Source organism: Cyprinodon variegatus, unplaced genomic scaffold (assembly GCF_000732505.1).
Source record: "Cyprinodon variegatus isolate N-32 unplaced genomic scaffold, C_variegatus-1.0 Scaffold199, whole genome shotgun sequence".
Classification (NCBI taxonomy): domain Eukaryota; kingdom Metazoa; phylum Chordata; class Actinopteri; order Cyprinodontiformes; family Cyprinodontidae; genus Cyprinodon; species Cyprinodon variegatus.
The window spans coordinates 921,273-937,637 of record NW_015150652.1 but is presented as its reverse complement, the minus strand read 5'-3'; the positions used below and the strand labels follow the sequence as shown (position 1 = coordinate 937,637).

Genomic DNA, 16,365 nt, shown 5'->3' with positions numbered 1-16,365 from the left:
GCATGGTTACAAACAGAGTATTGTTCTGACAGAACAATTGATCAGTTCATGAAGACAGAATGCTCCATCAAATTGACAAGGCAGGATGGTCTCCTGACTGGATCATGAGACAGGAGTGGAGCATCCCCTTGCAAAAATGTTTCATAAGCACACATTAATTTTATAATCATCATTGAATAAACCTGACAGTTATTATCAATTTGCCTTATTAAAGGTCCCGGTCATATGTCCTTGCCTTTCATGGTTTGAACAAGGATGTTCTTAGTAGTAATTTTGTCTGGTCTGTTCCTGTTTGGCTGTGACTCCATCCTGGAGAGAAATATCAGCTGAGCTGCTGCTGTCGAACACCTTTGTTTATGGATTTTCGAGATGGGCCTGTTTTCCAGTGTAGTCCTGTTTCTCTGACTGTGACTGGCTGGATGTGCTCTCTTCATCCTCTGACATGAGAGTTGGCTCAGAGCTCGTCTGCCTGGCCGTGTGTTTCCTGGATGGGGCTGCCTTTTACAGTTGCCTTTTCAACGAGTCGATGCAATCAACTGGTTTTCCTTAGATAGAAAACTTTGAAAGAATTTGATGATCAGATTCAATTGTAAAGTGCCTTGAGATGACTTTTAGTGAATTGGCGCTATATAAATAAATTGAATTGAACTGAATTCTTGTCAAATCAACATCAGTGGCTTGAGGTCATACTTTTACACAGGTTTAATAAGTGGAACAACTAAAATAATTTATATATGGAACAAAAAATGCGGTGGTTTTAAGATGACATTGTTTTTATTATATTGGTGGTAATATCCCTGAATGAAACAAAGAAATAGAAATGGCACTCTATTAAATTTAGCTGTGTGTTGACACATGTGTAATACATTAAACACAAATATAACTTTCAGTTTTATGCTGAGATGGTAAATTTTTTTATTTTCTGCATAACACTCAAACTTTTGTTATAATCATGTGTATTTAGTATATTCAGCAAACATTTTTTTTTCCTTTCTCTTAACAATAATATGCCTACTTGTCAGATTAACATAAAAACTCTCAGTTCTTATAACTGCAACATTTTTATCTTAGAAATCAAGAATAATATAATATGTTAATGGTTCAATCTATCAGTAGTTATTTGGCCTTAAGCTAATGATAGTATCTCACCTTTATATCTTATAGCGTTATATACTGATTAAAAATTCCTAAGTTGTAGGAACACCAAAAATTATATTAAATTAAGAATGCAGGCATGTTTGTGTCAAGTGAACTTAAAATATTTATGTAATTTCAACAGTCTTCATCGTTTGTGTCGACCCCCCAGTAACATTTTATGTTGTGAAAGAATTGGGGCTTAAAGTGCATACGGGTCCTACCTTTTACAATGAGACAGCCATTAATTCTAATTTTAAATTAAGTTGAGTAGCTCTTTCTTTGAATCTAGAAGGTTTTTTTTATTTTTTTTTTTACATGTAGTCGTCAACTTCCGGGACCAGGTCACGGGGGCAGCATGGCTCAGCATAAACGCCCACACTTCCCCTTCGCAGACACCTCCTCCAGCTCTGCTGGGAGAAGGCCAAAGCACTCCCCGGCCAGCAGAGGGACATGGTCCTTCCAGCATGTCCTGGATTATCACCTGGGCCTCCTCCAGATGGACGACCTTAAACATCTCCAGAGAGAGGCACCCAGGGAGCATCCAAAGATCTCCGAGCCACCGCAGCTGACTCCATTCGATGTGGAGGAGAGGTAGCTCTTATCCGAGCCGCTCCCGAATAACCGAGCTCCTCACCCAATCTTTAAGGCAGAGTCCAGCCACCCTTCGGAGAAAGCTCATTTCTTGTATCCAGGATCTCTCTCTTTCAGGCATGATCCAGATTTCATGACCATATTTGAGAGTAGGAACCTAGATCGACTGGTAAATCAGGAGCTTTGCCTTCTCACTCAGCTATCTTCACCTCGACAGTGCAGCGTCTACATTCCAGCAGCAGCCACAGCCATCCGTCTATTGATTTCCTGCTCCATTCTCCACTCACAATTGAACAGAGCCCCAAGATGATTTAACTCCTATACCTGAGGCAAGAACTCTCCTCCAACCTGATGGAGACAGGGCACCCTTTTCTAGTCGAGAATCATGGCATCAGACCTGGAAGAAGTGATTCTCATCCGGGAGCTTCACACTCAGCTGCGGACTACCCCAGTGAATGCTGTAGGTCTCGGCAGGAGGGAGCCAGCAGAACCACGTCATCCGCAAAAAGCAGTGACGTGATCCACCGGTCTCCAAACCAGACCCCCTCTGGCCCTTGGATGGGCCTAAAAATCCTGTCCATAAAGGCTTTGAACAGGACAGGTGACAGAGGGAGGCCCTGTCAGAGTCCAGAGTCCAACCTTAAGGTTCTTTTTAAATATTTGATTAAATAATGTATCAGAACACAATCCTCTGAAGATAAGAACAGGATTTAAAACCGAAGGAAAGTCTTTAAAAAGCCATAGGTTCATGGGACACCGTAAAGTAGAGAAGAAAGTCTGGTTACTTGCAAGATGAATATGAATTAATGAGGTATGTTTCTGTTCTTTTGCACATGCGAATCCTGAGGTTCTGTTTTGGTTGGGATTTTTCAAGTCTATCCATGCAACTTGTTTTTTGTTTTGTATTTTTTTAAATCAAACATGAATAGAGTAAGTCAAGAGTATCAAATAAAAAATGTTTCTTTAAAAACAAATAAGAAACTACTGGTGTCCTAATCACACAGTTCTTGTTGGCCAAGCCAGGGGGCCCCATTGGGAAAACAGCTCTAAAGTCTGCATCTGAGACCTCCTCCATGGTAAAGGCTCTGGCTCCATGTCAGACGGCAGATCAGGTCTTATGGCAGTCAAACTGACAGCAACTGCTGAGGCGTTCAGGATGAGCTCCGCTCCAGAGGAAGGGGACTGACAGAGTGGAGGAACTGTGGGGTCAAACTTTTTTCATACAAACAGAACAGGTGAATTTTTTTTCCATTCACACGGGAAGCAGCTCCAACATTTACTAAATAGATATAGCTCACCAAAGCCTGCACAGTTTTGCTTTCAATCTAGAACAGGGTCCATTACCTTTTAACAAACAGTAAAAGGATTATAAATGGGCAAATAAAATAAGGCCAAAAGAAGAAGGGTCTGAGGATTACAAGAACAGATGCAAGATGGATAAAAAAAAACTTCTGTTTGAACTCAGATGGGCTGATAAATATTAACTTATTATTACTGAATACTGAAACAGTAATCTTGCATTTGATCAAGTTGTTTACATGGATATAAACTTGTTTGGAGAACATCTGTCATGATATGTTTATATGCGTTTCAGACCAACAGCCCTTTAATTAGATTGGTGCGATCAGAGAGGAAACCATTTAATTATTGTCACCAATGTTTGAAACAAACAGGAAGGGGTGAAGATAGAGTCAGCACCCAACTGCACAAAAAGCAATGGGTTCACATATTTATCAAAAGCAAAATAAGCATAAAAGCAAGAAGACAGAAATATGTATACATAATACACAAACTAAATAAGCTTTAATAGTCTATATTTAAGAGGGAATCTTTTGTCACTTCCTTATCTTTCATAATTAGCCCTAATAGTCTAATTTTACAGTCATGTGAAGGCATCATAAGTTTTGTGTACAGAAATGTTGATTCATATTTGCAATATGCTTTAGATTATTTAATATTCCTTCATTTTCCCCAGAGGTATAATTTTTTTTAGCAACAGGAGAAAGTTTAACATTACAAAGTCCTCATTGACTAGGCCCTGAAGAATAACTAACAAGCACCACCAAACATCACAACCTGAAACTGACATTGGAAAGTTTGAATTTTGCCTAAACAGAGAAAATTGTAACCATATTTGATGCTGCGTTCACTGGTAATCAGAAAAGCCAGCTGCATTTGGTGTGTTGACAGTTCAGCTTCAGGGGGGCTGAGTAGCTGTAACTTTAATCACTACTGACTGTGTTGCACTTTTAACATGAATGTGGAGTCTCATTCCCAAAAAACATCAAAATTTTTCTGTTCTTGTCAATTTTTATGCTTAAAATTAGGTTTAATCTTAGTCCAACAGTATTCCTTGCTTTACAAGATGTTTTTTTTTAAAGGTTTTGATGCATTCAGAGGAAACGTTTCCTTTATATTATCAAGAAACTGTCAGATATGTATATATAAATCAACAAATACATTAACATTTATGATCATAGCATGAGAAAATATAGCAAACAAATTATATGATTTTTTTGGGGGGGGTCTGTATCAGCTTCTCATTGGAGTGTCAGTTTATAAGAGAGCATAAATGTAAAGGAGGAAGCGGTTCCTAATGGGATTTAGCTAAAATCAAATTGACTTGAAGAGCAACTAAAAACTTTTGCTAGTATCCTAGCTTTTGCTAGCTAAGTATCCCTGACAGGGATACTTATTGCAGGCAGGAGAAAAAAATGAAAGCATGAAGAAGGCAAAAATTTTATTTTACAGAAAAGTACATTTCAACATATAACATCACTTAAAATCCACCTTCGTCTCCAATTTGGAATCAAGCGCAGCCTGAAATTGATAAAAAGGAAAAAGGATTTAAATCAATAAACGAGGAAAAAGAAAAAAACCTTGTCTGTTATTAAAGTAAATGATAAATGACTCACTAGTTCTCTTTTTGCTTCTTCTATCTTCACTTGTGCAAGAGATGGGCTCTGTGGCAGAAGGGAAAACAACACATTAGTAGACTGAAATAACAAACATAATACTTAAAGAAATTAGACTGAAGAGGAAACGAAAAAGGAAACATGATAGTCCCTTCAGGTCGGAAGTAATGAAGCCTGAAAAGTCTAACAACACCACATAACAGACGCACAGGGCTCAGGTCCATGTACGGCTCCAGCTTCTTTTTCAGGGGGATTATTTCGTTTTTCAGTGTGCCGACTTCCTGCAGAGAGAAAAATAAGACAGCATGTTTCAAACCCCGAAAGCAGACACGGTAAAGCTTTTATCCCCATGGCGACAACTGTGAGGAAAATGCAGAAGTACCTCAGAAAGCTGCACAATGGCCTGGTGGGTGATAGACTTGTCCATGTTCCTGGATAGAAGCCGAGCCTGCAGGATTTGCAGAGCAGAATAAAATTACATAGAGCAGAGCTGCTTTCACCTGACTATTTAAATGCTGTTTAAGGTCTAAACATGAGGCAGATGATAAAAGTTTCAAACTACATTTTTATCCTCTTTCTAAAGCTGCCATCACAGTTTCTTATCTTGCTATATGTTTGGATAAACTTTAAACTAACACCTGGTCAATCCCTCCTGGAAAGGATCCTACTTGGGTATGAATGTTTTTCCTGGTAAAATTATGTTGTTTTTGTTTTGTTTTTTTAAACACAAATATGATTTAAAAAAACAACATCCAACAGCATCCATACACCAATCAGGCTTTTAGCTAGCAATGTGTACAGGTGTACATTGTATGTGCTTTACTGAAAAAAATGACAAATTGTAAACACTGTTTAGGGATGTGCAGCTTCAGTACGCCCTAATTTCCCCCAGAAAACTTAAGTGTTCAAAATTTTACAAGCAGCAGATGCTAAAGTAAGAGAAATTAGATTTTTTTTGCTGCTGAACACTCCACATCAACCAATCAGAGAAGCTGATCTGGAAGCTGGCAGGGAGAGAAAAACAGCGCTGCTGATAAATAAATAATAAAAAAAATAAATTGAACTTTATTGATCTCACAATGGAGAAATGAACTCTCTGCATTTAACCCATTCCCTTTGGGCAGCAGTGGGCTGCCATCATGGGGCGCCCCGGAAGCTATCAGGGGTTAAGGGTCTTTGCTCAGAGCGCCAGAGTGGCAGTCTGTGGGAGTGGGTTTCGAACTTACAACCAATCTCTATGCCCTAACCACTAGTGTTCACTTTTATTATTCTGGTGCCTGCAGTTTTTACCATATACCTGAAAACCTAACATCTACTTCCAGCCACCGCAAACAGTAATGGAAAATCCCCCAAGAGGCGACCGGCAGAGGCAGCTGTTGCTGTGGATTCCCAATGACAGTGCACCACCAGTATGTGTGGGTCTGAGCTCCTCCGACAGCGGAATAATATGTTATGGCAGGATTTTACTTTTAAAGAACTGTGCGCAGAGGATGTTTTGAGACGGACTTTCTCACTTAAAATTATTCAGTTATCATTAATTATATTAAACTACTCTTTACACACTGATCACAGCAAATATTACAAAGCAGCTGCCATTAAACACAGGAGCAGCAGAAGAATCAGACGCATCTGTACACACTCTACTGACCTTAATGTGTATAGGCATCAAAAATAAAAGAGCAGACGTTTTTTGCTGCTCAATTTGCAGCATTAAATTTTCTGATTGTTTGAATGAACCTATGAAACATAAAGTTGTATCTGAAAATAATCTCATGTCTTACTTATGAAAAAAGTAGTGTTGTAATAACAACAAAATGTTAGCTGCACTCCACCTCAAAATGCAGGAAATAGCATTTCAGAGAGTCTTAATTTCAACACTTTTAGGGGAGGATAGCCCCGGACCCCCACAACACCACGCGAAGCTTAAATATGTGATATACCAAGGTAAACACCCAATGAAATATTCATAGCTAAAAGCCTGACACCAATAGTTATCTGTATAAAGAGCCATCGCCCCACAGCATACCTCTGACCTCTCTAGTCTGTGACTAAGCTCTCGAGCTTTGGCTGTCACAAAGTCCATGTTTAGCAGTCTCTCTTCTGCTTTTGCACTCTCCACTGCCTGGGATTTGGTAGTCTTGTCGATATCCCTGAAAACGAAGACAACCAGTTGCACATGTAAACTTCATCTTCAAGTTGAAACCTACTAATAAACCGAAACTTCTGTCTTCTTACTCTTGTAGGTTTCCCCGCAGCACCAGAGTGGCACCGAGCCTTTTCCGGAGCACCCTGAGTTCTCGCTCGAGTCTTCTGTTTGACTTCTCAGCTTCCAAGAGCTCGCTGGTGAGGTTGTTCACCGCTGGCATGAAGCTGCAGACAAAACTTTAAAATGAAGCAAAGGTGCTTATGTGAATGACCCAGTAAATTACTGAGAGTCTACCTGCTCAGTGACGTGTCTCTCACTCCCAGCACCATAGCACTGTCCACCAGCGCAGACACGTAGTCTGCACTTGCTTTTGACAAGCTTGCCCCAGAGAGACCGACACCTTGTAAAAGGACATCCTGAAGATGAGCAGCTTGGTCAAAGAAAAAAAGAAAACAGGGATCAATAAAGTGCAGTTTTTAGATAACAAGAAAAGGTTTTTTTTTTTTTTATATTTCAGACCTCCATATTTTAAAAGACTACTTTCTGTTTTTGTTCTACTTTCATCAACATACTGGATATTTAAATACAGAAGTTTTACCTTTTACTTCTTATATGGGATTTTTAGTAATTAGGTTGGATTACCGTAAAATAAAAGAGTAACTAGTGGCACCTATCGCTATATTTATTAAACCCTTTGTAGATTTGAAATAAAAAAAAAAGTTTCTTTTTTGGGGTTTATGGCTTAATATATGTGACCTCCACATACGTATACACTCCACATACATATACACTCATAATAGAGTTTATTTCTGCGTAAGCAGAGCAAACTGTTGCTGAAAGCATGACATGTTATGCAGAATTACTGAATGTTGCACAGTTTGTCTTTGCACTTCCAACACACCATGCAAGTGTTTTCTCACTTATCCTGGGTAAAGGATGAAAAACAATTTCTGTTGTGTCACAGAAGGGGAGTCAGCTTGTTGCAAAAACATATCAGAGGCAGTTTAAGCAAAGAGAAAGAAAAACAATTAAGTCAGATCAACAATGTTGCTCGAGTATTTAGGTTCCCTAAAGAGAAAAGCTACAGAATGAAATATCAACGTTTTCTGTTTGATTAGTAAGTGTCTTTGTTTAATTTACATTAAAATAAAGAGAATAGAATACTTGAATTCTCAGAATATTTTCCATTTTTGTTTGTACAGCGTGACTTTATATGTGAACTTTCTATGTTGCAGGTTTTCTAATACATAATGATAATTACTTTTTTCATTGTTAAATTCTAGACATAGCAAGAAGGTTCCGGGTTTGATTCCTGGCTCAGGGTCTTTCTGCATGGAGTTTGCATGCTCTCCCTGTGCATGTATGGGTTCTCTCCGGGTACTCCGGCTTCCTCCCACAGTCCAAAAACATGACTGTTAGGTTAATCAGCTTCTCCAAATTCTCCTTAGGTGTAAGTGTTGGAATGGTTGTCTCTGTGTTGCCCTGTGACAGACTGGTGACCTGTCCAGGGTGTAACCTGCCTCTCGCCCATTGGCAGCTGGAGATTTTAAAGCCTTCTTTTACTTGATGACTTATCACATCATATCTGAGCGTTTGCTATTTGAAGCATTTTCAAGGTAGAACCCTTCTTCGAGTAAACACCTGGACCAAGTGTCCAGGTGTGAAACGTCCTATTTGCAAATGAAAATAGGAATGACTTTGATGCTGAGTTGAATCAAACTGTGCATCATTGTTTTCTGCTCCTAGTGCCTCACCGTCAGCCTGATACTCTGATGTTTTCTGCTTGTAGTCCTCTATGAGCAGAGAAGTATCACTGCAGCGGGCTTCACTGGACTGAGCCAACTGGTACAGTATGTCCACTGTTCTGCTGTTCACCTCGAACTGTGGCACCGGCTGGTCCCCGAACACCGCCCCCAACCAGCTGTTCACCTGCGGGGAAAACATTAACAAAACACATTATCAACTAAGTGACCACCGTGTTAATAGATGTTCACCGAAGACTATAGATTACCTTCTTTATTTTGTCACTCATGATCGCAGGGAAGTGAAGCAAAGCCTAAAAACATCAACGACGTTAAATGTTTTGATGCTAAAGCAACTCCCGGGATAAACAAGGACGGTTTTCGCGCTACTCCAACTAACTTCCTGGGTTTTAACCAATGAGAAGGCAGAGGGACTTCTTCGTCTTTATGGGATTTTATTGGCGGTTGGCACGCAACGAAATAGTGCATTACCGCCACCAACTGGTATGGAGTGCGGATGGCAGAGCGACTGTAGCCAAGATTTTATTTTATAAAATACATTTTACAAGAAAAAACACGCTATATACAATGGAATATAAACATTTTCGCAATTTTAGGAGAAAGCAGAAAACGTATTCGTTCCAAAAAGTTTATCCGGTTCACGTTTCCTCTGAGATAACAAAGATTGTCATGAAGTAAAGATAGTTCCTCCCAGAAGATTTAGAGCTTGAATTTGTTTTTGTTTTTTTTGTTTCTTTCTTTTTTTTTTTTTTTATCTTTTTGCAATTTTGAAAGATAGAAAAAACTCTACAGTTACAAAACTCAAAGTTACTATGTACAAATAGCTTGGCAACGATAGTTTTGGATCATTCGGTTTTTATTTGTGACTTACTTGTACTCAACAATTTGAATAGGGTAATTTTTGTAACTGTTAGAAAAGTCAAAAACATATCTACAATCACGAAGCCTCTATTTTATTTAACTCTACAACTTTAAATTCGCAGTTGCAATGTACAAATAAATATGATTAAAAATTGCCTTGATATAGATATAGTACGCTTTTTGGAAAATAATCGTAGGACAGAAAGACGAAAGCGGAAGTACTTTTAAGATTAACATCTGGATGTTTCCGGATATTTGAACAAACCGCCAAAGTTCGAAAACACACTTCAGCCGAATTTGTGGGGGCTTCGAGAAATGGCAACGAAGAAAAAGTTAAGTGGAAGAATCCAACCAAACATAACTTTTGAAACATCCGGTATCGATTCTTCCGCCGTGGAGGACAAACTCTTCGGGCGATCCGATCACGAAGCAGAGGAGGACGATGATAATCCTGCGGTTTTCTTCTGCGGGAAGTGCAAGCTGCCTGTCGGAGATTCCATGTCCTGGGAAGGAAGTGATGCTGGACCGAAACAAATAAGACTGAAGCGTGAGTCTGTTTAGTAGTAAGATGTATGATGCACCCATGACTCTCTAAGCTGATCAGATGCGATTGGATGCTCTCTGGAATCAATGCAGGAGGTGGGAAACAAGTATCCTAACTAAATTAACATCTCTGTTGGATAATGTCTCCCACCCCGTGCATGAAGCTGCTGCAGAACTGCATAGCTCCTTCAGTGACAGACTGCTGCACCTTAAATGCACCAGGGAGCGTTATCACAGATCCTTCCTCCAAGCAGCTATAAGACTCTATAACCATCACTGTTCCCCAATACCTCATTAAGTTCATGCTGATTTTGCAGTTTCTATCATAGTTAGGTTAAATAACATGCTGCTCTCATTTTGCTGCTATTTTCAAATATCCATTACTGTAAAAATGTCCATAGCTGTATATTGTTTTTCATTCTCAAGATGCACAGTATTTATATTATTAAAACACTTTACAGTGCAGTATTTCAATTGTTTATTTTTCAACTCTTCACTATTATGTTATTCTCTTCATCCTTTGACATGGGAGTTGGAGCTCGTCTGCCTGGCTGTGTGTTTCCTTTTATAGCTGCTTTTTCTATGTCTGCTTCTGTCTCCTTGAACCCCTGTCGGCCTCAGCAGATGGCCGCATACACTGAGCCTGGTTCTGCTAAAGGCTTCTTCCTGTTAAAAGAGAGTTTTTCCTCTCCACTGTCACTACAAGCATGCTTAGTGTGAGGGATTGCATTCGAGTCAATTAGTCGATCCAATCATCTGGCTTTTCTTAAATAGAAAACTTTCAATCAATTTGACTGTATGCTCTGGTGAACTGTAAAGTGCCTTGAGATGACATGTGTTGTGAATTGGCGCTATAGAAATAAACTGAACTGAATTTAATTATTTTTCTTATAAACTTTTTTAAGGTCTGCATTTGTGTGACCATTTTTTGTTTTGCTGCTGTAGACACCAGAATTTAACTATTTATATAGTTAAAATACTTTACAGGATAGTATTTTATTTGTTTATATTTTTTAACTCTTCACTATTATGTTAGTCTTATTTTTTTCTATAATCTTTTTGCTGCTGTAAACACCAGAGTTTCCCCATTGTGACACATTAAAGGGATTTTTGATTCTATTCTATTCAATATTCTGAAAAATCTCTATCTATATCCATCTATCTACTGATCCTTTTAGTTTATTCATCACCTATTCAATCTTTTTCCATCCATTCCATCCATTAACTGTTCCCAGGATTAAAAATTAATAACTGTAAATATTTGTTTGAGATAAAATCTTTTTGAATTCTTCTTTGTTGTGTAGAAGTAGTCTTAAAAGAATTGAAAACTCTGGAAACCTGTCAGGATCTGACTGCTGGACAGGAATCTGATTATTCCCCGATTCAGAATGCCGTATTCAGGATCCATTTGTGGACAGAAACATGATACCAGAGCTAAAACTGAATTGAAAGCAAAAACAAAGTGTTGTATGATTTTAAAAAAGAAACAAAAAAAAACCAAAAAGAAAAAAGAAAAACACAGTTGACCACTGATGATAATCAAGGTCATGTTCTAGTTATGTGGATGCAGAGCTGCAGGACGCTGCTAATATGTTTATTGTTGCTGTTCCAGGTGTTACCAACAATGTCATCGTTGGAAAGGAGACACGCGTACTTGAACTGAGTAAACGTTCGGTTTGGTAAGAAGGTTTATACTTTCTACTTTAACTACATTACTTATGTAATTTAAGTAGAGATACAATGATCCAATACTCTAATCGGATATCGGCTCCGAGTTTCGACTCATTAGCGGGACCAGATATCGGATGAATGACGCCGATCCAGCATTCCCATCCAGTCATTTCTTTCAGATGATTTCAACGCTGATCACATCATCGCACAGATCGCACACAGCAGCTAGAGATGCTTTATATCAGTGATCATTTGTTAACTTTAAACTGGAAAGAAGTTTTTTTTCTAAGGTGCATATTTGTGGGACCATTTTTTCGATAATCTTTTTTCTGCTGTGAACACCAGAATTTCCCCATTATGGAACAATAAGGATTTTCTATTCTATTCCATTCTATTCTATTCTATTCTACCCACATAGCGAGTTTTTATGGTTAATTCCTTCCAGAGTAGTATTGCAATGTGTCAGATATCGGTATCAGATTTAATCAGTAAAAAATGGATCGCTGCATCTCTAATTCTAAAGTGTTCTCCGATTTTGAGGTTTCCTGTATAAAACTCAAGCAAAAAAAAAACCAAATTATTCTTAAAATCAAACATATATCTAAAATTCCCCTTCCTGTCACCAACTTGATGTCTGAAGCTCAACTTCTTAAATCAACCAGTTGAACATGACATAGTTAACTTTTCCAAGCTTTATAGATATTACAGTTGAATGATAACAGAGAATTTAAAACACTTAACTATTATGTATGGGATCTATTAACTTTTAAAAATTTTTAACTATTCCATCTATATGAATTAATTCTATTTATTTTCTTTATTGTTTTATTTTATTTCCCTCCACAGCCTGGTTGTGGATCTTAAATGTCGCAGCTGCCACTCAGTGCTAGGCATGGTCTACACATCCACCCCCAGGAACCTGGACTACAAGAGATTAGGTTTCTTTCTCAATGTAGCCAGCATTGACAGGTACTGTCATTTTCAGTTTACCTTTACTGTGGGAAATAAAGTTGTTTTCAATCCAAACAGCCTGAAGAAGCGATTCAGATCGGGTGGGAGAAAAAAAAAAAAGAAACAACCACAAGGCCCAAACTCTTATGTTATGGCTCTGCAGCGTGGCTGGGTTCATTTAAAGTATGATGTTAAAACCAGTTAGTTTCATAACCCACAGAATCAATTTATCAATCAATATATAAAAAAACTAGCACTTACATGAACACTTAAATTATTTGTTTTTGGTGAAAATAGGTGACAACTAATAATCACTCATCAAAAATACTTGAGTCAAAGCTTAGATAGTGCTGATAGTTTAAAAGCATAAATTCTGCCCTAAAACGTGGAGTTTTTATGACATAGGGTATGAATTTCTATTATTATAAACTAATCCACTTTTTAGGAAGCTAAGGGAAAGGGTTTTTGCATTTTATTTTCAATATCTTATAACTTCAATCTAGGAGAAGAAACAAATTAGGATTATTGAAATAATCAACTAATTTAGTTATCAATTAATCGTTAACTGGAGTATAGAGACTCCAAAGCATGCCTTTAGCTGACAGAGAAACCAACTTAGAGCAGTAATTATATCAAAATTGTTAAAAAATATATAATAATTTTGCATTTAAGATAAAAAAACATTTTCGTCTATCAATATGCTCTATCCGGAACTCTTCAAGTGGTGATTTTTTTAGTTGCCCCTGGTTTAATTTCATAAGAAATCTTCTTTGAGGAATCTTCTGCTATCCTATTATTAATTGTTAAATCTAAAAATAATCAATCGATTAATTAATTTACAAAATAATCTTTAGTTGCAGCCCTAATATAAACGTTTGGCCTTTAAGATTACCGTAAAAGTGGAAGTGGAAAAGTTTTAGTTTCACCTGGTTTAATAAAAAAAAAAAAACATCTTTAAGGAACCTTTAGCTATCTGATTATTAATTGATTATTTGAAAATAAAAATCGACCAATTAATTGATTTACTAAATAATTGTTAGTTTCAGCCCTAAAACAAATTATGGAGCGGCTGTCAGGATTCAAAATCAGTTCAGAGAAGGACACCCAGTCAATAAATTTGCAAATGCAAACTGCTGCTGTTTCTGCCGGAAGGAACATTTGAGATTTGCACCGTTTTATCCAGAATGACAAACACAAGGTCGTGTTCAATAAAAAAAAAATAAAAATTAGTGCAAATGATAAATGACCATAGATAGTAGAATGTTTAGGAAGGTGTCACTTTTATTGCCTCCAGACGTCTATAGATCAACACACACGTCACTAATTAATGCAGTGTTCTTCTGTTTTCCATTTTAAACAAATTACCTGTATGCCATCTGTTATAAGCGAACAGAAAGTTGTTGATTAATCCTTCTAAGTCTGAATTAAAACCAACCTTTTGTTTTTTTTTTATTTTAATTTATTGGAAGTTCTTTTAAATGACAAATTGTGGAAAAAAAAAAGTTCTCAGACTGAAGGTTGGTTTCTTCTACATTATTCTTTTGAAGGTTATGCTGATTCAGTTTCTTTTAATGCTTTTTTCATTTTTGATGGTGTTGCTACTAGAGATAGACCGATACACCAGCCTGCTGTATTTTTTTGCCAATATTAGCACCTTTTATTGGATTGGTATCATTTTATTGGTGCATTCTTCAGAAATAAAGTGAAGCACATAAACTACTGCTTCCTCCTTCTGCCAACATTGTTAATATTTTCTTTGGTTTGTTAATAAATGTTTATTTTGGTTTAAATTGAGGTTTTTGTAAAATTTATCATTATGTCATTTTTATAGTTGAAAAAGATAAAGAAAATCAATATAAACCCTAAGGATTAGCCCAGAAATATCGGCAACACATATTGGAGATCGGTCAGACTGATGTCAAACTAATCAGTATTGGTGTCGGCCTTAAAACAGCTGTATCAGTCTTTAGTTGCTATTAATTATACAGACAGCTGCTATGAAGATGATGCCAGAATTAACCCGAGAGCACGAAGAATGAAAGCATTCAGTCTATTTTTGATTTTTTGTTTTTTTTATTTGAAAAATGATCACAAATATTTCATTTGTTTACCATCAGATTCTTGTCAAATCAAACCCATTTCTCACTAATTTATAGTAATGAATAAAAATGCATCCCTCTATTAAGTAACCTAAATAGGATCATATTGATATTATTCACTTCTATTACTTTTGGGTTTGCAGCATTTATTAGAAAAAAAAATCTCATTTGGCATCTGTTTGGATTTTACAAAAAGATTTGTATGTTTTTTGTAAAGTCTTTTATCACCAGTCGCTCAACATCCTGTATGGTTTCCAGCTATGTGCTCGGCTCTGGAGGCCACATGTTGGCAGCAGGGGGCCCCAAAGAGCAGCCTGTAACACTGGAGTACAGGCAAAGTGTTGAACATCAACTGTCAGAGGTAAATTACCACTTCTCTTTGTCTGCTTTACCTCCTTCATGTGGTCTGATTAGGATGGAAAAATGTCCTCAAATGAAATCAGCAGATTTCTCAACCTTAAAGTTCTGTTAAGATGAGCATTTAAGCATTCGAAGTGGATGTTTTAATGTTTTGTTTTAAAATTATAAAGATTCTGTCTTTGTTAAATGGTAATATCAATAATATGAAAAAATAGGAGACCTAACCAGCAAGTGGAAACAGTTTAATCAGGATTGGTCCTGATGGAGTTGTATCGCCCTTCTGATGGAGCGTCCTAAAAGCCCAGGTTGATTTACAGCATGAGGATGACATCAGCTTTGTTCCGGTAAACCCACTCCCCAGTAGCGGGCAGACTCTGATATCAGACATTACCTCATCTTATGACCCATGTCACCTCCCCAAAACACTTCCACCCCTTGCAAGGTTAATTTCTCTGCCCAAAAGATCAGAGTCCTGGATCTGATCTTACTTCAGTTTAAAATGATCTGCTTACTTTAGCTGTAAATATCTTTTAATGTTTTCTTATGTTTTTTTTTTGTTTGTTTTTTCTTCCACACAAGCTCTAACTGTGCATTGGTTCTCTGAATTGATCTTAATCACCCTTTGTTTAAGAAATGCCCTCCCAAAAACACAGAAGGGACATAGATTGTCCAGTAGGTGGCGGTAGTCTGCAGGAGTACTGCAAGCTCTGCTACACACGCTTATGGCAGGCTGTTTTGACATTTATTAGAAGCAATGTCCTCTCTATTGTTCCATTTGTTGATCTCTAAAATAAGATTTTTCCTTGTCAAAACTACTTTTCTACTGCCAGGAATGTACATATAGATATCCTAAATTACATTTTTGCTAGAAAAAATTACATTTCAGGCTGCCAAAAATATAATTGAACTAATTAACATTCAAATACCTAGAAATCTTTACAAATTTTTAGTTGCCCTTATGACATTTATTAGCTTGGCTAAAAATATATTTCAGATGTCCCAAATGCATTTCTTCCGAGTCAAAATGAACATTTCAGATATAGAAGATAACATTCTTCCCATCTAAAATATACATTTCAGATATCTGAAATGTAATACTTAATATTACAAATGACATCACATTTCCCATTCACGTGTATAGGGCTTGGGCGTCATGACGTAATTACTTTGCGTGGCCGCCATGTTGATGGCCTCCTTTACCGCTGCTCAGACTACTGCCTATGACTACCGCGTACTGTACTCCCTCTCAGCCGTGTTTTAATTTGATTAATTTCACCTTGACTTGATTTCAACCATGGTAAACCGTTGCTTTATTGTGGGCTGTAAAA

General features: G+C 37.3%; 2 protein-coding genes across 3 annotated transcripts in view; one reads left to right on the top strand and one right to left on the bottom strand.

The window, feature by feature from the left end:
* Nucleotides 1-4,437: 4,437 nt before the first annotated feature.
* Nucleotides 4,438-8,986, bottom strand: haus1 (HAUS augmin like complex subunit 1). The gene is made up of 9 exons (XM_015379764.1): nucleotides 8,801-8,986; nucleotides 8,544-8,718; nucleotides 7,084-7,219; nucleotides 6,879-7,013; nucleotides 6,670-6,793; nucleotides 5,026-5,091; nucleotides 4,853-4,924; nucleotides 4,644-4,691; nucleotides 4,438-4,548 (listed from the first exon to the last, which is right to left on the bottom strand). The coding sequence occupies exons 1-9, from the start codon at nucleotides 8,819-8,821 to the stop codon at nucleotides 4,504-4,506; spliced, it is 822 nt and encodes a 273-aa protein (XP_015235250.1). The 5' UTR covers nucleotides 8,822-8,986; the 3' UTR covers nucleotides 4,438-4,503.
* Nucleotides 8,987-9,666: 680 nt separating this feature from the next.
* mis18a (MIS18 kinetochore protein A) overlaps nucleotides 9,667-16,365 on the top strand; it is a 12,319-nt gene continuing 5,620 nt past the window's right edge. Inside the window, exons 1-4 of one of the 2 annotated variants that reach the window (XM_015379740.1) lie at nucleotides 9,667-9,960; nucleotides 11,569-11,635; nucleotides 12,474-12,630; nucleotides 12,990-13,203. In XM_015379740.1, the coding sequence (XP_015235226.1) occupies nucleotides 9,729-9,960; nucleotides 11,569-11,635; nucleotides 12,474-12,630; nucleotides 12,990-13,031 (498 nt within the window). In that variant the 5' untranslated portion in view covers nucleotides 9,667-9,728 and the 3' untranslated portion in view covers nucleotides 13,032-13,203. Of the gene's footprint in view, nucleotides 9,961-11,568; nucleotides 11,636-12,473; nucleotides 12,631-12,989; nucleotides 13,204-14,935; nucleotides 15,039-16,365 lie in introns of those variants that run through there. The other variant, XM_015379739.1, reaches the window with a different exon arrangement.

Bases quoted from the DNA above. Each gene is read 5' to 3' on its own strand.
- haus1 (XM_015379764.1), bottom strand. From the start codon at position 8,821: ATGAGTGACAAAATAAAGAAG. The intron at 7,220-8,543 runs GTGAGGCACTAG...TCTTTGACCAAG, and splicing joins ATCAGAGTATCAGGCTGACG to CTGCTCATCTTCAGGATGTC. The intron at 6,794-6,878 runs GTAAGAAGACAG...CTTCGTTTTCAG, and splicing joins CTGCGGGGAAACCTACAAGA to GGATATCGACAAGACTACCA.